Source organism: Corapipo altera, unplaced genomic scaffold (assembly GCF_003945725.1).
Source record: "Corapipo altera isolate COAL_440 unplaced genomic scaffold, ASM394572v1 109, whole genome shotgun sequence".
Classification (NCBI taxonomy): domain Eukaryota; kingdom Metazoa; phylum Chordata; class Aves; order Passeriformes; family Pipridae; genus Corapipo; species Corapipo altera.
The window spans coordinates 59,363-85,952 of NW_020885038.1; the positions used below are offsets into that span (position 1 = coordinate 59,363).

At 53.1% G+C, this 26,590-nt stretch overlaps 3 protein-coding genes across 7 annotated transcripts; all 3 read left to right on the forward strand.

Moving 5' to 3' along the window:
- Positions 1 to 6,821: 6,821 nt before the first annotated feature.
- On the forward strand, positions 6,822 to 12,047 carry LOC113959404 (ubiquitin carboxyl-terminal hydrolase 42-like). The gene is made up of 11 exons (XM_027668422.1): positions 6,822 to 6,975; positions 7,444 to 7,644; positions 8,081 to 8,191; positions 8,272 to 8,374; positions 8,523 to 8,590; positions 8,736 to 8,806; positions 9,361 to 9,443; positions 9,684 to 9,795; positions 10,062 to 10,202; positions 10,414 to 10,514; positions 11,296 to 12,047. The coding sequence occupies exons 1-11, from the start codon at positions 6,891 to 6,893 to the stop codon at positions 11,387 to 11,389; spliced, it is 1,170 nt and encodes a 389-aa protein (XP_027524223.1). The 5' UTR covers positions 6,822 to 6,890; the 3' UTR covers positions 11,390 to 12,047.
- Positions 12,048 to 16,934: 4,887 nt separating this feature from the next.
- On the forward strand, positions 16,935 to 20,604 carry LOC113959405 (protein ADP-ribosylarginine hydrolase-like). Of its 2 annotated transcripts, none has more exons than XM_027668424.1 (7): positions 16,935 to 17,057; positions 17,125 to 17,348; positions 18,198 to 18,296; positions 18,368 to 18,473; positions 19,022 to 19,101; positions 19,194 to 19,356; positions 19,912 to 20,604. In XM_027668424.1, the coding sequence occupies exons 1-7, from the start codon at positions 17,047 to 17,049 to the stop codon at positions 20,282 to 20,284; spliced, it is 1,056 nt and encodes a 351-aa protein (XP_027524225.1). In that variant the 5' UTR covers positions 16,935 to 17,046; the 3' UTR covers positions 20,285 to 20,604. The 2 variants fall into 2 exon arrangements, with proteins under 2 accessions (XP_027524225.1, XP_027524224.1); XM_027668423.1 differs by having other exon boundaries at positions 16,936 to 17,057; positions 19,173 to 19,356.
- Positions 20,605 to 23,021: 2,417 nt separating this feature from the next.
- Positions 23,022 to 26,533, forward strand: CCDC61 (coiled-coil domain containing 61). Of its 4 annotated transcripts, XM_027668420.1 has the most exons (15): positions 23,022 to 23,126; positions 23,234 to 23,377; positions 23,781 to 23,940; positions 24,023 to 24,105; positions 24,199 to 24,356; positions 24,430 to 24,558; positions 24,647 to 24,722; positions 24,825 to 24,907; positions 24,989 to 25,101; positions 25,196 to 25,274; positions 25,374 to 25,438; positions 25,532 to 25,610; positions 25,682 to 25,745; positions 25,867 to 25,933; positions 26,027 to 26,530. In XM_027668420.1, the coding sequence occupies exons 3-15, from the start codon at positions 23,793 to 23,795 to the stop codon at positions 26,122 to 26,124; spliced, it is 1,242 nt and encodes a 413-aa protein (XP_027524221.1). In that variant the 5' UTR covers positions 23,022 to 23,126; positions 23,234 to 23,377; positions 23,781 to 23,792; the 3' UTR covers positions 26,125 to 26,530. The 4 variants fall into 4 exon arrangements, with proteins under 4 accessions (XP_027524221.1, XP_027524218.1, XP_027524219.1 ...); XM_027668417.1 differs by lacking the exon at positions 23,022 to 23,126 and having other exon boundaries at positions 23,140 to 23,374; positions 23,779 to 23,940; XM_027668418.1 differs by lacking the exons at positions 23,022 to 23,126; positions 23,234 to 23,377 and adding an exon at positions 23,217 to 23,233 and having other exon boundaries at positions 23,779 to 23,940.
- Positions 26,534 to 26,590: the final 57 nt, after the last annotated feature.

Genomic DNA, 26,590 nt, shown 5'->3' on the forward strand with positions numbered 1-26,590 from the left:
GTGTGAGGGAGCGATACTTTTGTAAGGAGGACCTCCACGTACAGCAAGGACAGTGGAACATGATGGAACAAGGTATCCAATGCTTAAGAGAATTAGCTGTACTGGAGATAATCTTTTCAGAGGATGAAAGATTCCCTAAAAGTCCAGATGGCGTACAGTGCACATCCCAGATGTGGTTAAAGTTTGCATGACTCGGGCCAGAAATGTATTCCCACTACTTAGCAACGTTGCAATGGAGGGAGGGAGAGGACAAGGTGGGTGCGTTGGTTAGTAAACTCAGGATTTATGAAGACACTGTCACCGCCCCATTACGAGCCCACGTCTCATCTGTGGAAACCAAACTGGCTGAACATGTCCGAAGCCTGGAAGAGAAGATTGAAGAGGGACACCAGAAGCTAAGAGAAGAAATTAAGGAAGGGATCTTCCATATTGTGCCAGGACAAACAAGAGTCTCTGCTATTAGGAGCCAGCGTCCCCCAGCTAAGGAGAGAGGGCACACTCCACGTGGCAATCTATGGTTTTACCTCTGTGAGCACGGAGAAGATATGAGGAAGTGGGATGGGAAACCCACCTCTTCCTTAGCAGCCCGGGTACGTGAACTGAAAAGAGGGACAAGTGCCACAAGGAACTCTTCAAGGGTAAACGCTGCTCCCGTCTCTCGTGGGCAAGACTCCAGACAGTACAGGAATGATGATACGTCTGATCCTCTTGAAGGGACCTCCAGGTCATACTCACAAGAAGAGCACAATGAGTACCATGACCAGGACTAGGGGTGCCCTGCCTCTAGCCAGGTAGAGGAGAGGGACAATCAAGTCTATTGGACAGTGTGGATTTGGTGACCTGGCACATCAGAGCCACAAAGATATAAGGCCTTAGTGGACACCGGCGTACAATGTACTTTAATGCCATCAAGATACGTAGGGGCAGAATCCATCTCCATTTCTGGGGTAACAGGGGGATCCCAACAGCTGACTGTACTGGAAGCTGAAGTGAGCCTGACTGGGAAGGAATGGCACAGACACCCCATCGTGATTGGTCCAGAGGCCCCGTGCATCCTTGGTATAGATTACCTGAGGAGTGGGTATTTCAAAGACCCAAAAGGACTTCGTTGGGCTTTTGGCATAGCTACTGTGGAGACAGAGGAAATTAGACAGTTGAACACCTTGCCTGGTCTCTCAGAGGACCCCTCTGCTGTGGGACTGCTGAAGGTTGAAGAACAATTGGTACCAATAGCCACAGCAACAGTGCACCGTCGGCAATACCGCACCGACTGAGACTCTGTGATTCCTATACATAAGATGATCCATGACCTGGAGACCCAGGGGGTGGTCAGCAAGACTCGCTCACCCTTTAATAGTCCTATATGGCCAGTGCATAAGTCCAGCGGAGAGTGGATTACCGTGGACTCAATGAAGTCACACCACCCCTGAGTGCTGCTGTGCCGGACATGCTGGAGCTCCAGTACGAGTTGGAGTCCAAGGCAGCCAAGTGGTATGTCACCACTGACATTGCCAATGCCTTTTCTCCATTCCTTTGGCAGCAGAGTGCAGGCCACAATTTGCTTTCACTTGGAGAGGTGTGCAGTACACCTGGAACCGACTGCCTCAGGGGTGGAAACACAGTCCCAGCATTTGCCATGGACTGATCCAGACTGCACTGGAAAAGGGCGAGGCTCCAGAACATCTACAGTGCATTGATGACATCATTGTTTGGGGGAACACAGGGGGGGAAGTCTTCGAGAAAGGAGAGAAGATAATCCAGGTTCTCTTAAGAGCTGGTTTTGCCATTAAACGGAGTAAGGTCAAGGGACCTGCTCAGGAAATTCAGTTCCTAGGAGTGAAGTGGCAAGATGGACGCCACCTAATTCCAATGGAGGTGATTAACAAAATAGCAGCCATGTCCCCACCAACCAGCAAGAAGGAAACACAGGCTTTCCTAGGTGCTGTGGGCTTTTGGAGGATGCATATCCCTGAGTACAGTCAGATTGTAAGCCCTCTCTACCTTGTGACACAGAAGAAAAATGATTTCCAGTGGGGCCCTGAACAACAACAAGCCTTTGAACAAATTAAACAGGAGATTGCCCATGCGGTAGCCCTTGGGCCAGTAAGGACAGGACAGGACGTGAAGAACATGCTCTACACTGCAGCCGGGAAGAATGGTCCTTCCTGGAGCCTCTGGCAGAAGGTGCCTGGGGAGACCCGAGGACGACCGCTAGGATTCTGGAGTCGGGGATACAAAGGATCTGAAGCCAGCTATACACCAACTGAGAAAGAGATCCTGGCTGCTTATGAAGGAGTTCGAGCTGCCTCAGAAGTGATCGGCACCGAAGCGCAGCTCCTCCTGGCACCCCGACTACCAGTGCTGGGCTGGATGTTCAAGGCAAGAGTTCCTTCTACACATCACACCACCGATGCCACATGGAGTAAGTGGATCGCTCTGATCACACAGCGAACCCGGATAGGGAATCCTAATCGCCCTGGGATTCTGGAAATTATCACCAATTGGCCCAAAGGTGAGAGTTTCGGACTATCCTCTGAAGAAGAAGAGGAGCAGGTGACACGGGTTGAGGAGGCCCCACCATATGACAAGCTACCAGCAGATGAAAGGCGATATGCGCTCTTCACGGATGGCTCCTGTCGCATTGTAGGGACAAACCGAAAATTGAAGGCAGCCGTATGGAGTCCCACACGGTGAGTTGCAGAAGCGACCGAAGGACAAGGCGGGTCAAGTCAGTTTGCAGAGCTTAAAGCCGTTCAGTTGACTTTGGATATAGCTGAACGAGAGAAGTGGCCAAGACTCTATCTCTACACTGACTCATGTATGGTGGCCAATGCTCTGTGGGGATGGTTGGAGCGATGGAAAAAGGCCAACTGGCAGCGCCAAGGGAAACCCATCTGGGCAGCAGAGACGTGGCAGGACATCGCTGGCCGGGTAGAGAAGCTGAGTGTGAAAGTCAGTCACGTAGATGCTCATGTACGCAAGAAACGGGCTAATGAGGAGCATCGTAACAATGAGCAGGCGGACCGAGCTGCCAGGGTTAAAGTCTCTCAGGTAGATCTGGATTGGCAGCACAAAGGAGAATTATTTCTGTCTCGATGGGCCCATGACGCCTCTGGTCACCAGGGGAGAGATGCAACATACAGATGGGCTCGTGACCGAGGGGTGGACTTAACCAAGGACATTGTCTCACAGGTCATCCATGACTGTGAGACATGTGCTACCATCAAGCAGGCCAAGTGGGTGAAGCCTCTATGGTATGGTGGACGGTGGTCGAAGTACAGGTATGGGAAGCCTGGTAAGTTGACTACATCACGCTCCCCAAAACCCGCCAAGGCAAGTGCTGCGTACTGACCATGGTAGAAGGAAGTACTGGATGGTTGGAGACATACCCCGTGCCTCGTGCCACTGCCCGGAACACCATCCTGGGCCTTGAAAAACAAGTCCTGTGGCGACACGGTACCCCGGAGAGAATTGAGCCTGATAATGGGACCCATTTCAAGAATGGTCTCGTAGACACCCGGGCCAAAGAGCACGGCATTGAGTGGGTGTATCATATCCCCTACCATGCACCAGCGGCTGGAAAAGTTGAGCGGTGCAACGGACTGCTGAAAACCACCCTGAAGGCACTGTGTAGGGAGACTCTCAAACACTGGGAGCTGCATTTAGCAAAGGCCACCTGGTTGGTCAACACCCGAGGCTCCATCAATCAAGCTGGCCCTGCCCAATCAGAACCTTTGCATACTGTAGATGGAGATAAAGTCCCCGTGGTGCATATGAGAGGAATGTTAGGGAAGACAGTTTGGATTAGTCCCACCTCAAGCAAAGGCAAACCCATCTGAGGGATTGTTTTTGCTCAAGGACCTGGTTTCACCTGGTGGGTAATGCAAAAAGATGGGGAGACACGTTGTGTACCACAAGGGGACCTAATTTTGAGTGAGAATGGTCTGTAATGTTTCATTGTGTATATATATATATATATATAAGTGTATATAGTTTTAAGGAGACATAGTTTTTAAGGGGATTAATTTGGGCATGACATGGATGGCATACAATAAGGGGTGGATAATGTCCTAGTTAGAACAGTTGGGACCGATTCATCACTGGATGGCTGTAGCCCAAAACTGTGTATTCTATAGCCCTCCATACCATTTCCCAGAAACTGTTGTCAGTAGAGGCCTGCAAGGTGCCCCCCCCCCTCCATGTTCCTGTCCTCATGCCCTTTTGTGGAATTCCCTGACTGAGCACCCTCACACCCTTTTATGGAATTCCCCACTCTGAGGAAAGGACTGAACGTCCTTTTATGGAATTCCCCTCTCTGAGGGAGGGACTGAACTTTCCTGCCTGAGCTGGAGAATATATAAACCTGGAGTTTCAGAACCTTATGACCTCTCGTGGGATCCAGAGGAGGACTGCAGCTCACCGCTCTCAGCCAGACTGCAGCTCACCGCTCTCAGCCAGACTGAGACCACCACCCTCAACTGAACTGCAATCACCACTTTGGTCGGACTGCAGTAGCTCTCCCACCAGCAGGTTTTTCCCCTCTCCCTTTGCTTTGGACTCGGGGGGGGGCCAGGGAGCACCGTTTTGTTTGTGCCCTGGTGTGCTGGGTTGTACATTTGGGCTTTGTGGGTTAGGGCCGGTTGCTTGTCCGTGTGGTTGTACTTATTGTATTATTTTATTAAATTGTTATTCTGATTTGTAATCTCTCTTTTGAGTTGGGTTGGTTTCCCCTGCTGGTTAACTTTTAAACCAGCACAGTAGGGGTCTTCTGAGGGTCTCTGGTGGTCATTTGGAGAACATCTCAATGCTGAACTGCAGGAGGTCTCTGTAAGCCCAGGTCTCTTGGGATGACAGCAAGACCCCCTGGTGTAAGCACCACTCATCATGGTTTGGTGTCATCTGCCAACTTGCTGAGAGGTCCTTCTGCCCCAGTCTGACCTCAGTGCCCGGCAAGGTTATGAAGCAGGTCATCTTGAGTGTGATCACACGGCACACACAGGACAACCAAGCAAATAGGTTCAGTCAGCATGGGTTTAAGAAAGGCAGGTCCTGCCTGACCAACCTGATCTCCTTTTATGACCAGGTGACCTCCACTTAGCAGAGGAGGGAAAGGCTGTGGATGTGTCTACCTGGACTTCAGCAAAACCTCTGATGCTGTCTCCCATGGCACACTCCTGGAAAAGTTGTAGCCCACGGCTTGGACAGGTGCACTTTCTGCTGGGTTAAGAACTGGCTGATGGTCAGGCCCAGAGAGTGGTGGGGAATGCTGCTGCATACAGTGGGCGGCCGGTCACTAGTGGTGTCCCCAGGGATCAGTGTTGGGCCCAGTCCTGTTTAATATCTTTACTGATGATCTGAATGAGGGCATCAGGTGTATCCTCAGTAAGTTCACAGATGACACCAAGCTGGCTGGGACTGTTGATCTGCTGAAGGGCAGGAAGGGTCTGTAGAGAGATCTGGACAGGCTGGATAGATGGGTCAAGGTCAACAGCATGAGGTTCAAGGCCAAGTGCTGGGTCCTGCCCTTGGGTCACAACAACCCCATGCAGTGCTACAGATTGGGGAAAGAGTGGCTGGAAAGTGGCCCAGCAGAAAAGGCCTGGGGTGCTGGTTTGACAGCGGCTGAACATGAGCCCAGGTGTGCCCAGGTGGGCACCTTGCTTGTACCAGCAATGGTGTGGCCAGGCGGACCAGGGGAGTGATTGTCCCCCTATGCTGGGCATCGGTGAGGCACCTCAAGTGCTATGTCCCTGTGTCCAGTTCTGGGTCCCTAACTGCAAGAAGGACATAGAAGTTCTGGAGCATGTCTAAAGAAGAGAATGGAGCTGGGGAAGGGTCTAGAAGGTAAGTCCTACGAGGAGTGTCTGATGGAGCTGGGGTTGTTTAGCCTGGAGAAGAGGAGGCTTAGGGGTGACCTTATCACTCCCTACAACTACCTGAAAGGACACTGTAGCCTGGTGAGGATTTGCCTCTTCTCCCAGGTAACAAGTGACAGGAAGAGAGGACATAGTCTCAAGCTGTGCCAGGGGAGATTTAGGTTGGACATAAGGAGGAATTTCTTCACATAAAGGGTAATTAAGCAATGGAATGAACTGCCCAGGAAGGTGGTGGAGTCACTGCCCCTGCAGGTGTTTAAGAAAAGACAGAAGCTTTAGGCATGAAAAAAAGTTAGCAGGTGAAATGCTACAAATGACCCTGTGAACTCTGCAAAGTAAACTGGTGCTGAGAAATGAAACTTTGGTACTTGACGAGAGGACGTTGGGCACTCCAGTGGAAGCTTTGAGCTGTAAAAGAGGGTTTTGGACCCTCTGAAAGGGGCTTTGGGTCTTCAAGCTGGGTCTGTGGGCCCCAAAAATGGGTCTTTGGAAATGAAAATGAGGGCCTGAACCTTGAAGTTAGGTTTTGTGCCCTCAAAGAATGCTTCCTTGCCCCAAACTAAGGCTTTGCCCCCTAAAAAGGGATCTTTGGGGACTTAAAAGCCTGGAAGAAGCTGGAAGGAGTGGAAATGAAACCTCTAGCACTCCGAGTGTGCCAGCCGAAGCTGTGACCAGGCTCACTTACAGCCCTCAGCAGCCTTTGACTCATCTGGCTGCTGCAGCTCCTGAAAGAAGCAGGAGCTTTGCTGGCTGATGAACAGCCTTTCACCAGCAGTGCCTGGGGAGGTCCAGTGACTTCCAGCTGCAAGAGGTGCCTGGATTGTGACAGCCATGGGGTTCTGTGGCCTCAAAGGGACATGTGCCCATGTGGCCTCATGTCACAAATGTGCAGAGATGCAGCATCAGTCCAGTGATTGTGACCTCACCTGCCCAATGCTTATTATCCTGAGGAGTGGGCCAGTAAAAGCTAGTTGGGCTGAGTTGGCCTTCGGGACATCTCAGCTCCGTCAACTGATGCTTGTATGCCTGCCTTTTTCCAAGCATTTTTCATCGTTGGCAGCAGCTACAAGCCTCACCAAAACGCTTTTGACAGCTCAAGGTGCTTTATGGGTCACGTTTGGGGTTTCTAAATAATTTTATTGAGCTACAATCATTTCCTTTCCCTTCAGGTGATTGGATTGGTGCTGATCTGATATTTCTGAAGGAGGTTTTTCTGGAACTCCATCATCCAAAACTTTCCTCTCTATTCTTGAGAGGGGTGATGGGGAACAATTCTTCTGAGTCTTGACCTGAAAATTCAAGGTTCCAGAGGGAAAGGAAGGTAGCCTGAGGCCCAGAAATCAAAGTGGGTTTGTTGGACTGTTGGCAGAGCGCACAGAGAAACCGACTGTTTTCCAAAACTGTTTCCCTACCAGTAGATGTCAACAGGCTGTTAGGCTTCGCCCAATGTTTCTGGCTTGGCAATTAGAGCTGTTGTCCTCTGTGCTCCTGTAGAGAACTCAATATTTGAATACGCTTTTGAGCAACAATATTATCTCATCTCTTTTCAAATGTCATTTCCTCGCAGTCATTGCCAAGGGAATGGCTCTGCCACAAAGGATCCTCTTTCCCCCAGAGAAGATATGCATGGACTGGCACCAAAGACAGAGGCCTGGAGCGGGACTCCTCAACCTGGGCAATACTTGCTACATTAATGTCATCCTGCAGTGCCTGACATACACACCCCCTCTGGCCAACTACCTGCTCTCGCATGAGCACAGCCAGTCATGTGAGTACTTTCAGGAATATCTTCTTGCAAATATCTTGGGCAAATCCCAAGGATTGCCAGAACCTGGAATCAGATTTAGGAGAACAGCAGAGAACTTTAGGAGAACTTTGTCAGCCCCAAGAAGCTGCTTGTCCTATCAACTTGCGTTCATCCTCAGAAAAACACCTCTTTCTAGCCCTGGGTCTCTATCCCTGCAAGTTAAACCCCCTTGACTTATTGTACAGAAAACTCTGCTGAAGCATTAAATCCCTCTGAAGCACTAAAATGTCCTGAGCTTGTCGGGACTTTGGCAGCTTGGGAGTAGAGAAGTGGATACTGTTCTTAGAACTTCAAGATCTCCAGTAGGTTTCCCATCATTGGGGATGTTTTCCTAACCTGAGAAGCTTCCCTCCCTCTCTCCCTCCCTCCATCTTTCCCCCTCTCTTTACCTCTTCAGGTCAACAGCAAGGCTTCTGCATGATGTGCGTCATGGAAGTGCACATTAGGAAGGTCCTGCATTCCTCAGCCAGTGCCATCCTGCCTGGGGCTGTCCTCAGGGACCTCAAATGTAAGTTGTTTCAGGTGCTTCAACAGGTTTTCTTCTTTTTGTTCCCTTTAGGGGAGAGCTACTAACTTCTTCTTTCTTAGTCATAGGAGAAGAATTTGAGTATGGCAGGCAGGAAAACGCCTACGAGTTCTTACGCTGTGCTCTCAATGCCATGCAGAGAGCTTGTCTGAGTGGTAGCAGCGAGTAAGCACAAGCAAATTACTTTTTCAATGTTCCCGAACCCGTTGGACTCCTTGATGTGCTCCAATCAAGGAAAACTGATGTCCAGGTCCTTCAACTTAGACTCTTGGAGGAGGTAACTCTCTTCCTTGCCATTTATTTTTATTTCCAGCTCGGACATCTCTTCACAAGAAACTACCATCGTCCATCAAATATTTGGGGGTTTTATGAGATCCAGAGGTATGTTTATGCAACTATTCCTTTCACATTGTCTGTGCCCTTCTGTCTCCCTGTGACAAATAGCTGGTCCTGGGATTGGCACAGTAGGTAACCTAAGCATACACTGGCACAGTCAACTAACCCAGCATTTTGATTTTCTTTCCAGTCACATGCTTGAGCTGCCAAGCAGTTACTGATTCCTACAAGGCCTTCCTGGATGTCTCTTTGGATATCAGAGTAAGAGGGTTCACAATTGTGCTTCAAGGTGTCCCAAGGGCCCCTGTAGCTTTCCAGAATCAAAGCATTTGTCTTAAAAACCTACACTGCAAGCACAAGGGAGCTTGGTGGTGAGTGGGAAGGGGAATGCATGTGTTCCTGCAGAAGCCATGACACTGGTGTCCCCATGGTGCTGGCTTTAGGCTGGACAAGCAGCATTATCCCCTCTGCACCCTTGACATACTCTCCTCCTCCTTCCTTTTGCCCTCTCTCAACACCCTTCTGGCTCCCAGGCTGATGGGGTTGGATTGTTCTCCCTACCGATGCCCCTGCATGACATCAGTAGCTGAACTGAGTGGTGGCACAGACAGGGAGCTCTTGATGGCTCTGGGAGTCCCTGGAACATGAGGGAAATATTCAGCGTCACATCCTCTTTCTTTGCCTCCTTCCAGACAATGCCTGCAGGTTAATGGGTATCCTCAGAGTCAGCTGTCTGGGTCTTCTTGTCAGCTCCTGGGAAGTGTTTGGGTGAGAGCATTTCCCAAAGCTCAGCGGCTCCTTTCTAACTCTTCCAGGCAGCCTCGTCCCTCACCACAGTTCTGGAGGACTGTGTGACACCCAAGGAGCTGGATCTGAAAGAATGCTTCAAATGTAGCAAGTAAGATGATTCCTAACGACATAATAACACCAGATCCTGCATGAGGGGAGGCTGAATGTCATCGAACAGAAGTCATCTTCTCATGGAGGTTTAATGCACAACAGTGAGACACAGCTTTTTTAATGTGGCTCAGAATAGCCTTAAAATAGCATAAGGATGAGGGAGACAGGAAAGGTTGTCTGGTCTTCTTGGGGGAAGATCAGGTGCATTTCAGCACTCGGCTCTGTGCTTGGTTTCAAGGTGTAAGAAGAAGGTTGCTGCCTCCAAGAGGGTCACAATCCATGAAGCACCCAGAGTCCTCACATTATGTCTGGAAAGGGCTGACCAATGGACTGGCAAGAAGATCAGCAAGGTGTGTACACAGCTGGAGTCCAACTTTCTCTTCCTGGAGCAGAAGATTCCCCAAAGCAGTACACTCTGTCACAAGCTGCTCTTGTTGAGTTTTTTGTGTTCCCTTCTGGGGAGAGGAGAATTCCTGTGGGAAGACCAACCTGGACTCTGCTCTGCCAGAGATGTTTTGGCTGAGAACAGTTTCCTGTCACCTAAATCATTACATATTGAAGGCTATTTCGTGTGGTAACTCAGGATCATTTCTGAGTCCTCTTGGTCTCTCTGTAGTTTGTGGACTATCCTGAGTACTTGGATCTTCGGCCATACATGTCTGACACAGCTGGAGAACCCCTCCTCTGCTCCTTATATGCCATTGTGGTGCACAGTGGTGACACCTGTCTTGAAGGACACTTTTTCTGCTACACAAAGGTAAAGACATTCCTCGTGACAAGGAGAAATTTGTGCTGGGGAAGACAAACTTTCCAAGCAGTGTTACTGGCAGCCAGGGTTTTGGGGGAGAAGGTCTCCTTTGAGACTGGATTGGATTTGTTTTGGTGTACTCTTGGTTCTGCAGTTTTCTGCCTGTGGTGTTGTGGAAAAACCCTGGAGTTCCTCTCCAGATGTATGCCTTTCTTTGCAGGCCAGCAATGGACTGTGGTACAAGATGGACGATGAGTCTGTGGATAGTTGTGACACCCACACAGTTCTGGGGCAGCAAGCATATTTGCTGTTCTACGCCAGGTAATAACCAGTGTCACACGTGTTCAGAATATGTTTCCTTTTCTCGGCTTTGCTGTTTATCTTCTCATCCTCCCGGGTGCTTCTGTAATAGGAGAGAACTTCTCCTTGCATTCTTCAGTCCTGTGAATTTTGAACTATCCCACACCAGTCCTTCTCTTCCCTTGCTTCACCTTCAGGCTTTAGGGTGCTGCCCTGTGTATTCTGCCACTTGTCTGCTCTCTGAAGTTGGTTCATGTAGAGAAGAACACTTAAAGGGGGCCTCTAGGAAAGATGAGTAGAGACTCTTTATCAAGGAGACTAGTAATGGGATGAGGGGTAATGATTTTAAAGCAAAGAGGGAAGATTTAGATTACATATTAGGAAGAAATTTTTCCCTGGGAGGGTGATGAGGGTCTGGCACAGGTTGCCCAGAGAAGCTGTGGCTACCCCATTCCTGGAAGTGTTCAAGGCCAGGTTGGACAGAGCTTGGAGCAACCTGGTCTAGTGGAAGGTATTCTTGCCCATGGCAGTGGAAGGTGCCCTTGCCCATGTTGGAGCTAGTTGATCTTTAATGTTTCTTCCAACCAAATTCTAGGATTCTAGGATTCTGGGAATTGGAGGCCATAGCGGGTATAAAGACAAGGAGTTGCTCTGACAGGGGTAGACCTGGTGGGAAGACCCCAGTTAAATTCCCATTGGTGACCTTGGTGAATTCTTCCCTCTGTTGCTCTAAGAAAATAACTAAATCCCAGAGGAGTCTACAAGGAATGCCCTAAACAGAGATCACTCTTTTTTCCTCCAGGTGTTCCAACTTGAAAATGGGAGAAATGGCGGCTTCCTCACCAGCACCATCATATGTCCATTCCATCCTCAGTCAGACGGGGGGGCAGCAGTGAGCAGGCAGGTTCTGCAGGACCACAAGCTCTGCCTGGTAGGATTAAGGTGACACACAGTGTCAGGAACAGCGCCAGGGAGAGGGCCCGGAGCAGATCCCCACAGTGGGGCAATGATCTCTGCAGCTGCTTCATGAACAGCACTGACTACGACAACTCAACGGGGAGGAGGAGGAAGAGAACTAGTTCTTTAGGCTGTAACCATGCTCCCAGGGATAACACAGCTCCAGGGCTCTCCAACTGGATCTGCCAGCGGACACCTGCACTCAGTGCTGCTTGGGTGCAAACCCTGCCAATACGGAGATCCTCATGGCGGGGCTATGATATCTGGAGCCAGGTTGTGGAGATCACAAACTCTCATCAGTCAGTGAGGAGGTTTGAGCATCGCAGAGATGCACATCAGTCAAACACAGTATGATGAGGCCAGACTGTCAGCCTGGATTAGGGAGCAGCACAGCATCTGAAATGAACAAAACTAACACTCGACTGGAATGAACAGGCAGAAAAGCCAAAGCCAGAATTAAACCCCCTTATTGGCCTGTGGAGGACCAGGCCTAAGCATGTTTTGTCTCAAACATTCTGTTACAACAGGAAAGGTAACTGGAGAAGAGGGTCCTGCAGAGCAGGGGCAGCATGTTCTGAGCCAACTTCCTGCTCCACCTTGAGACTTGTGCTGCCCCATCCCCAGCTAACCTGCAGGAGGAGGGCCAGAAGGGCTGGCTGTGCATGTGGAAAAAAACAGCACAAAAAATCTAGTTTACATAGGAGGCTGCACCAGGTTAACTAGGAAAGGAAGTGGATTGAGCTCCCCTGGTTCTCTTTTTCCTCTCTTTCTCTTTTGCTTTCTTTGTCTCGCAACCTCAGCTCCAGACCCACGCGGCAGGACCAATGTGGGATCTACGGACTGCTGATATTCTTTGTTCTCTCCCTTTTCTATCTTTATTTCTCTCCTCTCTTGCTTTGCCTGGGCAAAGCACGGCTATGATATTCTAGCCTGTACTCCATATTGAAGTTTGTTTTGGGAGTGCGGAGTTTGTGGAAGCATGTTGTGGCTTGTGAGCCACCACCTTTGAGGAGCTTCTTGTGGGAGCTGAGAACTTACTGAAGTGTACTGTACCAAATCTAAGGGCTTGTTTGACCCCACTCTTGTAGAAGTGTATTGCAATAATTTAAGAGCTTGTTAGCCAACACCTTTTTAATCTAAATATTGGGCTGGTTCCTGGAGTTATGGTGGCTGTACAGTAAAACATAAAGAGTTCCCTGGCATGTAGCCCAGTGTCTTTGTTCAGCCTGACAAGAATTCACAACGAACATCATGCCTCTGACCACATAGGTTATGACATGGTCTTGCATGAATAATCCTTCTTTTTAGGTTTTGGGGCAATTGGTGGAAATACCCACTGTGGGATGTTGTGCATGATGGGATTTTGAAAGCTGTGTGCTTGCATGTGCCCATTTGGTAATCTCTTATTTTTAAAGATGGAGTTCAAGTCACTCAAAGGAACATGGGTTGGATGAGTCAACAGGGACTGAAGAGGGCTGGATGGTTGGACCCCAAGGGTTCTGCTCAGCAGCACCAAGCCTAGTCTGGAGCCAGGAAAAAGCAGTGTGTCCCAGGGGTCAGGAACTGATCCTATTTAATGTCTTTCTTAACTAATGGTCTGGATGCTGGGACAGAGACAACACTCAGCAAATTGGCAGATGACACCAAAGCGGGAGCAGTACTTAGGCCACGGGTCTTGTGCTGCCACAGCGGAGATAAGGCAGATTGTCAACCTGGACCATAAAAAGGAGACTTTCAAGGCTAGAAGCAAGGCTTAGGGCTCTAATGACAATGCTTTGGTCCCTAAAAGAGGGCTTTGGACTATCCAGATGGGGGTCTGGACACTCAACGTGTGGCTTGGACCGTAAAATGACCGTATGGGCCCTAAAAGTGCTGCTTTGGAGCTGGTTGTATCTGACATGGCTGATTTTGTACAAGTCTTAATTGTCAGCGGTAACATTGTTTGTGGATGTCCCTACACATTTTCTGGTTAAGGGCTGTGGGAAAATGACTGGGAGTAAAAACATAATGGTACAGAAATTATAGGGGAAAATACATTGCTACTCCCTGGATGGAATGCAGCCAGCATACCCGACCTCCCACACACAATACAGTCTAAGGGGGACTAAATGAAGGGTGGAGTTGAGTGGAGATCTGTGGAAACCTTTGCAGGGGAGGGAACTTGGTGGTACTTTATAGCTGATCAGCTGCACAGCCACTGAAAACCAAGGGAGATAAAGGAAGATGTCCTGCTGTTGAATCAGCAACTGTGGCAAAATCCCTCTCCTTGGACTGATGGGTGTCCCTATTTCAAGGTTATCTCAGGTACTGCACTGAGATACCTGTCCCCAAGGTACAACCACCCTTCACTGAGTAACACGCATGACTAAAATCACTCAAGTTCCACCTAAGTGTAAAAAACCAGCATAAAAGTGCGTTGAAAATGGGGAGAATTTAGCAAAAACTCATTTGTAACTTCTGGGATCAGTCAACGGGCTGAACCTGTCTCTCCCCCCAGAGGGGCCCGTTCGGTAAAGGAACCACACTCTGTGCGCACTGAATGATTTTCTCTAGTCAGTTTTGTCAGGGATTAGAGGTTGTCTGTATATTGCTTTGAATACATTTTTGCAGTCAGACAGTAAGTATCACCAGCAATCCTAGAACCTTAACCTGTCACAATTTTATTAATAAAGAGTGTTATTCCATGAATTGTTGGTGTGAGTCTTTCAAGGGTTTTGACAAACATTAAGGGTTTGGGAATATCTTCCCTTTCCATGTGACAAGGGCCAGTCTCTACTTTGTGCTGCAAGACACAAAGTCTCTACTTTGTGCTGCAAGACCCTCCTGTCCAGTATGCCCCAGTTTACAGTGTAACCGGTTGCCCAATCAATACTAATGTTGAGGATCTTCTGACTGATCAATTTTTATCTTAATTTTTGTCATCTGATCCACCTTCTTGCTCCAATAAGTCTGTAAGACTTGATCATTGCCATGAGTTTTGACCCATCCTATGTGGATTGGTTGGGACTGAGCATGTAACAGTAACCACTTCCAATCTTCCTTCTGCCAAACCTCCTTTCCATTTACTCGTCAAACTAATGCTTCCCATTGACACAATCACTGTGTGGCACCAGCCCAGATCGTGTAAGAATCAACATATATTGTCTTTGTTTTCTCTTTTAGTGCCAGCAATTCAGCTTTTAACTCTCCCACCTGTGCACTTCCCATTCCTTCTTCTACTACTTCCATTCCTGTCTGAATGGTAAGAGCACCTGCTCTGTACTTCCATTTACCATCTCTGTGTTTGGCTGAGGCATCAGTAAAACACATCTTTAACTTCAGAGTCTGATGTAAATGGGGAGCATCAAGTACAGGAGTAGGTTTACATGGTTGTTTCAAAGTCAGCATATCTGGGGTCTCAGCTACCTGCAATTCGGTAGGTTCTCCCAGCCCTTCAGTCATATCCATCCAATCCACGACTCCTGAGACATATGCACACTATCTGTGTACTGTTGGCTTTTGTGCAATCCCGTCTGGTGGAGCACTGCCCTTCTTAACACTGGCTAACAGGTTAAATGGGCCTTGGATTTGCACAGATTGGTACTGTTGAATTTTTTCTACTTCTTTAATTGTTTGGGTCAGAGATAATAATACCTTTTCCCAGTCCATGTATCTTTTTTCAGTATCTTTTAATGCTGTGGAACTGAACCCTAATGGTCATTTGGGTCCATGAGGGCCTTCCTGGAACATATTACAGTAAGTCTCAAGTTCAGCAAAACCCCATTCAACTATTATAGGATCACTGGGGTAAACTGGTCCAAGTGATTGATATATTTTTAACTCTTCTATTAGCATGTGCAAAGCCTGCTCATGACTATCAAGCCATTCCCAGGTCTTTTTTTCCTCATAATGCATACAACAGTTTTGCTATTAAAGAAAATCCAGGAACAGACAGGAGAATTGCATGGGGAGTGTGCCCTAAATACCTCTGTGCTCTAAATCCCTAATTACTTCATTTATCCTTTCTCTGGCTGCAGGGGAAATGGGGAGCTTTGATATTAGTCACAATGGAAATGGGTAAGACTGGAGCAATTTTTAATGCAGTAATTTTCATATTCTTTCCAGAAAATTTACTGTTTGGAGTTTTTGCAAGCCTGAATGACCAAATATTGTCATTGAACAATTGACAAACTTTTCCTTTAAAGATATTGTATCCTAAAATATTTTCTTAATGTCCTGCAATTGCAAAGGTACATGAAGTCATTCTTTTTCCCTAGGTAACCATAAACAGACAGGAGGATTGGGGACTTTTAATAATGCCACTTCTAATCTTTCTTCCAAGGCCTCTGCCTTTCCCTCGAACTCTTTAAATTGTGGTTCTAATAAATCATTCTATACCTGAAAACTGAGCTTTAGAAATGAAAAGGAGGGTTTGAACCCTGAAGTTAGGTTTTGTGCCCTCAAAGGATGCTTCATTACCACAAATAAGGGCTTTGCCCCTAAAAAGGGGTTTTGAGAGGCTTAAAATAAGATTTGAGCCCACCAAATTTCAGGATGAATCCTAAAGAGAAGGCTTTGGTCCCTGACAGGGGTGTTTTGGAAGCCCTGGACCAAACCTGTGCAGCTTGAGTGTGTCCTGGACTGCAGGGTTTCAGGGTGTCCTGCCCCTGACCCACAGGCTCCAGAGCTTCCTCTGTTGGGTTCTGAACTCCCTCTTCACAGTGCAGTAGAATAACTCCTCCATTTTTGTGTGTCCAGTCAAAAAAGCCTCCAAAACATCATTTTTTTGTCCCCCAGGTGTTGGCCTTTTAAAATTTTTCCAACATGACAATGGATTTTAAACCTTGTTATTCAGCTTTTTGATCACTAACCACCCCCTTTTCCAGACTTTTACCACCAGACCAAAGATTTGTGCCTCATTTGGTATCATTTGGACCAAATCCAAGATGAAACTGGTGCTGAAGCACAGGAGTCACCCTGACCTGGACCTGGCCTGGGCTGTGCTGCTTCACTCAGAAATTTAGGGTGGAGCTTTGAACCTCTCACTGGTGACCCAGGCCAGAGCAGTGTTGTGAGATCTTGCCCCAAAATATGGCTCAGGGCCATGGTTTTGCCCCGTCATAGCAAAATAAGTATAGGGAAATATTTGGTGGAACCATTCTTCCTTGGCCGTGCTCCTTCTCTCCCCTGGGGCTGCTATACCCCAGCCCTCTGTGCTCCAAATCCTTAAGAGGCCTCTGGCCTCTCTAAGTGTTTCACTTAGGTCCTTTTGGGTGCCTCCATGCCCCTTTGGGGTATTCCTAATTTCCCTTTGGATGTCCCCCAGGCCTCTCAGGGTGCTCCCCCAGGCTCCTCCATGACCATTTGGGTACAGCACCCCTCCACCTCCCTCCATGCCTCTCTAGCTCCCTCTCTGAGCCCCCCAGTCCCACTGGGTGTCCTATGGGACTCCCTGGAGTCTCTCCCTCTTTCGGCCTCCCTCATCCGTAACACCCCTGGAATCCCCCCCTGCTCCTCCCCGCCCCCGTCCCAGAGGTGTTCTGGGCCCCTTAAGGGCCCCCAGCCAGCACTGGCTCTGTGCCCAGAGCCTCTAACAGGCATCTCCAGCTGCTCTGCCATGGAGGAGACGTGAGTGCGCCGGAGCCCCCGAGGTTCCCCCGCTGCTGGCACCCCCTGAACCTACTGTTCCCTCCAGGGTGCCCTCAGTGGAAGCCTACGAGGCGGCCATGGTGCTGAGCGGGGTAGGAGATGCGCTGGGGTACCGGGGGGGCCGCTGGGAGTACTGCACCTCAGGCCCCCAGATCCACGCTGAGCTGGCTGAGCTGGGAGGGCTAGCGGCCATCACCCTCGAGCCCCCCGAGTGGCCTGTCAGCGATGACACCGTCCTGCACCTCGCCACCGCCGAAGGCCTGGCCACAGGTGGGGGGGGGCTCCATGGCACCCCACAGATACAGATCCCTGGGATTGGGGTCCCCATTGTACCCCAGGCTAGCAGCGGAGTGTTCTGGGTGAGAGGGATGTCCTCACTATATCCCCCAGAGGGTGGGACTTATCTTTTGGTTGGGTTGTATATAGCCTTGGGTTGTATAGTGAGGCCGGGGGGGGAACCCCATTTTAGCCCTGAGCTGTATGGGGCAGAAGTCCCCCATTGTATCTATGACCTAAACTGGAGGGTTGCTGGGAGGGGCTTTTGGAGGGACTCTGCCCAGCCCTGGAGGGGGCTCGGGGGCATTCTAATTCCACTTTCCCCCCTCTCCTCCCCTTTTAGAGTTTAGCCGGTGAGGCTTGTGGGGGTGGGGGTGTCCTCATTTACTCGGGGAGAGTGGCAGGTGGGGAGTGTGTGTCTGTCTGTGTCTCTGTGTTTTTCACCATTTATGTGCCCTTCCATATTGGGGGCTAGAGGGGGGAACATTTTCCCCTCCCACTTTAGAGACCTGGCAGGGTACCCCTTTCCCACCCAAATTGGAATGCTCAGGGGGATTCCCCATTTCTCCATGAAACTTGTTCTGCTTCCCCTCCACTTTTGGGGGGGTCTGTGAGTGGTGTCTCCTTTTCCCTCCACTTTTGGTAGTCTATGAAGGGTGTTCTCCTCCCCCCTCCAGTTTTGGGGTGTCTGTGGGGCAATGTGCCCTTTCCCCACATATTTTGGGCGGGGTGCAGTGGGGGGTCTTCCTCTTCCCTTTCAGTTTTGGTGGGTGCATGGGGCCTCTTCCTCCCCTCCCTGCCAGCCTGGGTAACCCAGGGAGGCCCTCATGCTCCCCCCCCCAGGCCTGGAGGGGGAACCCCTCCTGCAGGAGCTGGCTCGCCGCTACGTGGCTGCCATGGGAGACATGGAGGGACGCAAGCCTGGACCCACCAGCATCCTGGGTGAGTGAGGCCCAAGGATCCGGGGAGAGGCAGGGGGGCTTAGGGGGCCTCACGCCCCCATGCTCCCCCAGGCACCTCACAGCTGCGGCCTGGGGAGCCCGAGGGCTATCGCATCCCCTTCAACCCCCGTGGCACCGGCTGTGGGGCCGCCATGCGCAGCCTGGCCATCGGCCTCAGGTGGGGATAGAGAAATGGGGGGACAGGTGGGGATGGGGGACAGAGGTATCAGAACTGGGGAGATGGGGACAGGGTATGTGGGGGTGTCAAACAGGGATGTGGGAGTGTCAAAATGGTTGGAATGGGGACATGGGGGTGTCAGGACTGGAAGGACGTGGGGGAACAGGGACACGGGGAATGGGGGTGAGGGACTGTCAGAGCTGGGGGAGTGGAGACATGAGGATGTTGGGGCTGGGAAAATGGGTGTGTCAGAGCTGGAGGGAAAGGGACATGAGGGGATGGGGGTGGGGTAACAGGGACATGGGGATGTCAGAGGGAGAAGAACGGGGATATAGAGAGGGGTGGGGCTGGAGAGGACAAGGTCTGGGATTTGGGGACATGGTGGTGCTGGAGCTGGGAGGTCGGGGACAGAGAACACAGGGACAGCAATAGGGAGAATGGGCACAGCAGAGACAAGGACTGTGGGGACAAGGGTGGTGGGATGGGGACGGGAACAAGGCTGGGGATACAGGACTGGGGCGGTGGGGACTTGTCTGATGCCAGTACAGGTATCCACATGCCTGGGAGCTGCCGACACTGATCCGGGTGAGCATCGAGAGTGGGCGCATGACCCACCACCACCCCACTGGTGCGTGCCAGCCTGAGGGAGGCAGGGCAGGAGGGGACACAGGAACCCCCCTGAAGCCCCTGTCCCCGCAGGGTACCTCGGGGCACTGGCAGTGGCCCTCTTTGGGGCACTGGGGGCTCGGGGAGAGCCCCCAGAGCGCTGGGGGGCTGAGCTGCTGCGGGTCCTGCCCCTGGCATGGGACTACGTGGAGGGCACCGGTGTGGCTGTGGAGGACAACGCTGCTGCCTGGCCCTTCTTTGGGGAGGCCTGGCACCGGTGAGGGGTCACTGGGAAGGCCTTGGGGAGGCATTGGGAGCACAAGGTTGGACTGGGAAGGATACTGGGAGGGGCTCAGGGGGCCATTGGTGTCACTGGTGTCCACTAGGCTCTGTCCCAGTCCTGGTAGCGCATCGCACTGGGGTTACTGCTGATCCTGATGTCCAGTCTGTCCACAGGGCTGGCACTGCCCACCCTGTTCCTGCTGCACCTGTGTCCCGTCAGTGATGCCATCCTCAGGGACACTGACCCGTGTGTCCCTCGGGTTCCTAGGGTTATGGGTTTTCCTGGTGTTACTGGTGTGCCCACTGTGTCCAGTGCCACAGTGCCCCCCAGGTGTACCAATTGTCCCCAGTGTCCTCACAGGTTCCTAGGGCCACAGGGGCTGCTGGAGAGCCATCGCCCGGTGACCCCCAGTGTCACTGGTTACCCCCTTGTCTGGTGACATCAATGTCCCCACTGACACTAGTGTCCCTGATGACTCCCCATGTCTTCAGTGTCATCCCTGCTGCCACCAACATCCCCAGTGACCTCAGTGTTCCCATGTCCCTGCAGGTACCTGGACTCCCGTGGGCTTCTGGAGGGTTGTGGCCCAGCCCAGGTGCCATCCCTCCCGTCCCCAGCCGAGCGGGACACAGTGTACCTAGGCTGGGCGCTGGAGGGGTGGGCAGGGCGCAGTGGCCATGATGCACCCATGGTGGCCCTAGAAGCCCTGCTGGCAGCTGGTGGATGCTGGGAAGACCTGTGTGGCAGGGCAGTGTTGCATGGTGGGGACAATGATTCAACGGGGACCATCGCTGCTGGGTGTTGGGGGCTGCAAGGGGGACTGACATCCGTCCCCTCGGGGCTACACTGCCGCCTTGAGCACCGTGAGCGGCTGCGCAATGCTGCCCACCAACTCCATGTGCTGGCCTGGGGGAGACAATGAGCCCACCCTATGTCCCTGGTATCACCTGCTGTTCCCCTCCAAAGAAAGCCCTGGTGGGTCACCAGGGCACAGCAAAGACTATCATGGGGTCTTAGCTTGGGAGGGTCTCTGGGGGTCAGCAGGCCTGGGAAGGCCCCTAGGAGAGTCCTGGGTGAAGCAGGGCCCTTCAGGGGGTGCTGGGGTCTCAGGAAAGCCCCAGGGAAACCACAATAGCTGTGTCCAGGTGGCCTTTTACCCCTCCCCAGTTTGGGACCCCAGAACTTTCCCAAGGAGCCTCAGTTACCCCTACAGTAAAAAGCATGTCCTCCCAAGTCACTCTGGGTCTGGGTGTGTGCCTGGCGTCTCTTGTCCTGCCTCTGCCAGTGTTGAGACCATACCTCGGTGGGACCCTCTGCAGCCAAACCTGCTCCAGGCTGAGCAGCTCCTGCAGCCCCTCCAAGAGGCTCCCGGCCATGGGGCATCGCCAAGGCCTGTTCCTGGGCTGGCTTACCAACAATCTGTTCTGTACTGATAGCCCAGGGCTTGGACCCAGTGTTCAAAGGGTGGGCTCACCAGTACTGACTGAGTGGAGAGGAAGGAGCACACAACCCTGCTGCCACCTGCCTCCAAGTGCCACCCAGGATAGTGATGCATTATCCTTTGCATCCTGCTGCTCATGGTCACCTTAGTGGGCCCCAGGGTCTTAAACTTCAAAGCAAAAAGGATGAGCCCCCAGGGGGATGGTCCCCCAGGGTTAATAACCCGGAGGGGGCCGGGCCTGAGATGTGATGGGCCAACAGGGTAAAGCACCTCTGGTGGGCCCAGGGTTAATCATCCCAAGGGTGACGGGATCAAGGACTAATGGACCCAAAGAGTAAAAAACAACCAGGGTGGTTGGCCCCCCCTCAAAGGTGATGGCCTCCAGGATTAATCCCCCCCAAATGGGATAGTCCCCAGGGTTAACCACCCTGAGGGCGACGGGTTTGTGCTAAGAACAGGGCTGATAACACAGGAATGCTTTAGTCAAAAACCCCTCATTCTTAGGGTTGGAACATGAATCTCAGTGACAAAAAACCCCCAAACAACACCCCCCCTCCAGAAAAAAACAACAAACCAAACAAATAAAAAACCCAGGAAAAAAAATTGAGATCCCGAACTACAACTGCAAGGTCCAAAGGATTATTTTTCTGATTCAACTCCAAGTTTTTCAAGTACAAAGCCTGATTTATATAATGCAATCCTCCAAAGTAAGGAAAACAGCATCACTTTTAAATCCCTAAAGACTACACTTGGGAGACCAAATAGTTTAAGACACAAACTCACATTTTCATGCTACAAAACTACATTTAGACGTCACAAGGTTTATGCTTTTAAAGTTCAAAGACTCATTTAGAGGGTCCAGAGCATCATTTTGAAGGCCCCAAGTTTGATCTGGGAGGTTCAAAACCTCATTTGTAGAGTCCAAAGGCTCATTTTTGGCCCCAAACCAATTGGATATGTTCCAAATGCTCCCTCTCAGAGGGAGAGAATTCAGTCTGCAATTTGGCTGGCTCAAAGCTGCCTTTTAAGGCTCCCCAGACCCATTTCCTCGTGCACTTACACTAAAGTAGGTCCTGAGCTACTCTGGTGAGGGTGAGAGTGCTCATCTTTCCTTCTCTGTAATTGTGCAGGTGTCCCCTGTGTCACACCGGGAAGCGGGTCAGGCCCAACAGTCCAGCTGCTGGTGGCTATGCTTTGAAAACTTTTTGGGCAAGTTGATGCATTCCTACCTTCCAGCTGGGACATTTGAGATAGGGAGCAGCAGGTTTTAAGGGCTGCAGTTGGCTGGCTCCATCCAACAAAAGCTCCTCCTGCATGCATCCTCATCTGCCCAGAGAAGTGGGGAGTCCCCATGGCCCTGGAGCAGGGCCTGCAGTTCCTCTTGCCTTCCTCAGAAAGCAGGAAACCACCCCAAAAGGCCGCACTGAGGGCCAAACAGGGCTTGTGCAAGGGTGGTGGCACCTCTAGTATGTGGTGCTGTACTACGGGATGATTCCAGTTGCTGGAGACCCCTGGATGTCCTCAAACTACTTCTGCCCTGACTCCAGCATGGCTTTTTCAGTGGGGGAAGAGGAAGGAGAGAACTTGGCATCTCCTCTCCCAGGGCTAATGTTGCCACCAAGGGTCCCCAGAGTGCCATCACAAGTGCTCATAAATGCCACAGTGTCACCGAGTGCATGGACAGACCTACAGAGTCCTGCCTGAGAAGGGCTGCTGGGATTCCCAAAGGCAGTTTGAGGGTGTGCTGTGCTTCCCTCCCCCATTTCTTCTGGGGGCCAATCCCCTGGAATGTTCGGGGGGGGATCTGAAGTCTTGGGGCTGCCCCTTCCAACCATTTCAGGGGGATATTTTGCAATTTGGGGGAATACTCCCAAATACTGGGGTGCCTGGCGCCTCCCGAGGCCTCCCTGCCATGCCCCCAGTCCGGTTAATAAAAACTGGCTCGAGATTCAGCTGCTCCCTAACTTGTCTCGCCCACTTCCACCGTCACCGGACGTGTCGTCCCCCCATACCTAACCCAGTCCTTCCGGCCCAGACCCATGCCCCACCCCCCCTTCCGTATCCCCCGTTCCGCGCTCCCGGAGGGCGGGAATAGAGTGGAATCGGCGACGACCAGTGGGAGGGGGCGGGGCCAGGCCGTGATCGATGGGAGGGGGCGGGGCCTGCCCAGCGCTACGGTCGAAGGGCTCCACACGCAGGCGTCGCTCCTCCTCTTCTCGAGACTGACAGCCGTAGTAACCAAAGGCGCCGTGGAGGCGGGAGGCGGGCTCCGCCTGACAGCCAATGGCAGCGAGAGGCCGGCGGGCAGCCCAGCGGCAGTGAGGTGACAGGCGGCGCGAGCAGCCAATGGCGCGGCGGAGGGGGGTGGGGCTGCGGCCGACGCGCGGCGGATCGCGGTGAGCGCTGAGCCGGCGAGCCGTGGTTCCGCAGGTCGTTCCCGGGGCCCGGACTCTCCTGCGGTCCCAGCACCAATCCTGGCGGGGCTGCTCCCGCTATCTGCCGCCTGAGCATACGCCCGGGCCACCCCCCGCCCCGCTGCGCCCAGAACTGACCACCAGTTCCCCTTCCTCGGTACAGGCCCCCGAAGCCCTGGCTTCCCCCTGCTTCCCAGGCAGCAGCCCCATACCCTGGGCTCTCCCCGTATCCCTCTGTACTCTCTCCAGCGCGTCAAACTGCCTTCCACGCCCCCCCCCCCCCCCCCCGGCAGAGCCCTAATCTCCAAATGCCCTGAGGTTCTCCCTGGTCACCTTCCTTGATGCTGTGGCCTCGCCGCTGCCTTCCCCTGTCTGTGCCCCCGCCATCAGTTCCACTCCCGCTCCCTCCCTGAAGCCACCACCCCAGAATCCACCCCAACTCACCTGCCCCAAGCCCTCCAACCTGGGTCCCCTTTCCCGAGGGTGCCCTCCCCGTCTTCTAGGGGTGCCCCCCCTACTCCTGGGGTGCCCCTGTCTCCCCAGGGTGCCTTCTCCCCACAGACCCCCCCCGCGCCATGGCGGAGCCGCGGTACCTGCAGGCCGACTGTACTTTTCGGCCCGGGACACACACGGTGCGGGTGACTCTGGCTCGCACTGCGCTGCAGGTGGAGGTGGAGGCTCACGGCACCGCCGACCTGTGGAGGGGCGAGTTCGATGCCGCTTGTGAGTGCCGGGGGGGGAGCTGGGGGAGGACCGAGGGAACTCCCCACGACTGCCACTCACTGAAGTACCCCCCTCCTCGCAGTCATCGAGGACCTGACCCGCAAAACGGGGAATTTCAAGCAGTTTGGCATTTTCTGCAGCATGCTGGAGTCAGCACTGATGCAGGTGTGGCTGCGCCGCTCCCCTACATGGCATTTTGGGGGCAGATGTGGGGTGTGTGTCCCACTGAGCCTCCCCCACTTTTCAAACCCCCTGCAGAGCAGCGAGTCCGTCAGCCTGGAGCTCCTCACCTACGCCGACCTGGAGACCCTGCGTAGCCGGAAAGTGGGGGCAATCACCCGGCCTCCCCCTTCCTCCTCTTCCCCCCTCAGCACCAAGCGCTACCTTATCCTCGTCTATTCTGTGGAGTTTGATAGGTGACAGGGAAGACTGGGCAGGGGTCACGGAGGAGTGACACCAGACTCACCCCCTCCATGTGCTCTTCCCCAGGATCCACTACCCGCTGCCGCTGCCTTACGTCGGGCGGCCGGACCTTGCCACACTGGTGCAGGAGTTGCGGGAGGAGCTGGCACGGCTCCGGGCCCGACGCCTGGAGGAGATCCAGCACCTGCGGGACGCGTGAGTGGGGCCTGCAGCGCTCAGAAGGGTTTGGGGGGGTTCAAGGTGAGGAAGGAGCCCCCAGACCACACCCTGCCATCCCCCTCAGGCTGCGACGGGCACTGGAGGAGAAGCGGGTGGCAGAGGCCCGGCATCAGCGTGAGCACCGTCAGCTGGCTGCCCAGGTGGGCTGGGAGGGGATGGGGGGGGCCTGCAGTTTGGGGACTGCTGGCAGTGGGAAGGGGGGCTGCCGGATGCACAGTGAACTTTTTTCCCCCACCTTGCAGCTGGCCGAGGCAAAGGCATCAGAGCAGAGGCTGCAACTGCGGGTGAAGAGCCTGACAGCCGAACTGGCCTCCTGCAGGAGGGGGTGAGGTTGGGGTGGGCTGTACAGGGGGACCCTCATGACCATGGGATGTCCCCCCCCTCATGGCACTGGTCCTCTTGGCAGCCGCCGGACATCTGCCAGCACAGCCCCCTGCCCCCAGGAGCGACGCTCGGCATCCCTGGAGAGCCACAGGAGCAGCCGGGGCCGCCCCTCTCTGCGATCCCCATCACCTGCAGGTGTGGGTCGCTTGGGGGGACACACATGGGGTGGAGACAGGACATGGCTCACCTGCTCCTCATCCTGACTCTCTCCTTCTCACTCCTTCACCAGGCTCCCACCTCCCACGCTTCGACCCCACTGCCTTCGTCAGGGCCCGACAGCGACGGCAGAAGGAGGCTGAGCTCAGAAAGTAAGCGGTGACAGTGAACTTGTCACCATCCCGCTGTCCCATTCCTCCCCAGCACTTGGGGGATCCCCTGCTCCCACTCACCATCTCCCTTGGGTGCAGCCAGCGGCACAGGGCAGCTTTTGGCAGCTCCAGTCCGGTGAGGAGCCATGGGCGCAGCTCGTCGGGTGAGTGGGGAGCATGAAGAGGGCCAAGGGGCACCCACTGGGTGCTGGAGCTCCTTCCTCAGCTTCCTCCTTTACACCCATTTCTCCCTGCAGCCACAAGCTTCCAGAGCTGGTGCTCGGCAGTGAGCTCTGGCAGCAAAGGCAGTGAGTGCCCCAAGGCCATGCCCCGCAGGTAACGCTGGTGTGGGGCAGGATGCTTGGGCATCCTTCCTGGCACCTCTTAAATCCTCCTGTTTTGGGCAGGGACAGGAGGGTGACCCATACCCAGAGACCCCTGAGCACCTCGTCCTGCAATGGCCCCTGTGTGGTGAGTGGCAGCCCCTTTGGGGTCCCCCCACCCATTTGGGGCCCCCCCATCTACATGCTAAAGTGGGGTGAGCACAAGGAGTGGGGGGACACACACCAGTGACCGCCAGTCTCTCCCACAGGCACCTCGCCTGGCTGCCTGTCACAAGGTGCCCATACGCAGTGCTGCTGGCAAGCGCCCTGGTAAAGGTGAGGCCCCATCCAAGTCCCTGGATATTCAGGGTGCCCCCCAACCTAATTCAGGTCTTCGTTAACCCATTTTCCCTGCACTGACCTCCCCAGAGAACCACTCTGAGGAGCCCTCGGCTGAGCTGGCTGAGATTGATGCCCGGCTGTGGGCGCTGCAAGAGTACATGGACAGCCTGGACACCTGCATGTGACTCCCCCCCAGGGACTCCCAGCCCCTCTGGGAACCCTCCCCCCTCCTTGTGTCAGGGGGTGACGGTGGTGTGGGGCGAGTGTTCTCCCAAATAAACCCTTGTCTAGCCCTAGGGCATGTTCTTCTTGGGGTAGGGTGGGGCTTCTGTCCCCCCTCTTGCGGTCCTCTTGTCCTCACTCACTGTCCCCTCAATATCCGCTGCTGGGGACATGGCAGGAAGGACGCAATATGTGTGTCGGGGGGGTGGGCACCAGGACGTTACCAGAGGGTGATAGGGGACATGGGGGGATACATGCCCCAGGTCACTAATCCTGTCCTCTGGGCTGTCAGTGAACTCAAAACGCCACTGCAATATGATAGCAGGACCCATGTTGCCCTACCCTGCCCCTGCACCTGGTCCCCTGTGTGTCCCTGTCCCCCCTCCTGTAACGCTACTGTCCCCATGGCACTGGCCGAGCTCCCCATTG

Bases quoted from the DNA above. Each gene is read 5' to 3' on its own strand.
- CCDC61 (XM_027668420.1), top strand. From the start codon at position 23,793: ATGGCGGAGCCGCGGTACCTGCAGGCCGACTGTACTTTTCGGCCCGGG. The intron at 24,357-24,429 runs GTGACAGGGAAG...GCTCTTCCCCAG, and splicing joins TATTCTGTGGAGTTTGATAG to GATCCACTACCCGCTGCCGC. The intron at 24,559-24,646 runs GTGAGTGGGGCC...CATCCCCCTCAG, and splicing joins ATCCAGCACCTGCGGGACGC to GCTGCGACGGGCACTGGAGG.
- LOC113959405 (XM_027668423.1), top strand. The intron at 18,474-19,021 runs GTGGGGATAGAG...ATGCCAGTACAG, and splicing joins AGCCTGGCCATCGGCCTCAG to GTATCCACATGCCTGGGAGC. The intron at 19,102-19,172 runs GTGCGTGCCAGC...CTGTCCCCGCAG, and splicing joins GACCCACCACCACCCCACTG to GGTACCTCGGGGCACTGGCA.
- LOC113959404 (XM_027668422.1), top strand. From the start codon at position 6,891: ATGCTTGTATGCCTGCCTTTTTCCAAGCATTTTTCATCGTTGGCAGCA. The intron at 10,203-10,413 runs GTAAAGACATTC...CTTTCTTTGCAG, and splicing joins ACTTTTTCTGCTACACAAAG to GCCAGCAATGGACTGTGGTA. The intron at 10,515-11,295 runs GTAATAACCAGT...TTTTTCCTCCAG, and splicing joins TATTTGCTGTTCTACGCCAG to GTGTTCCAACTTGAAAATGG.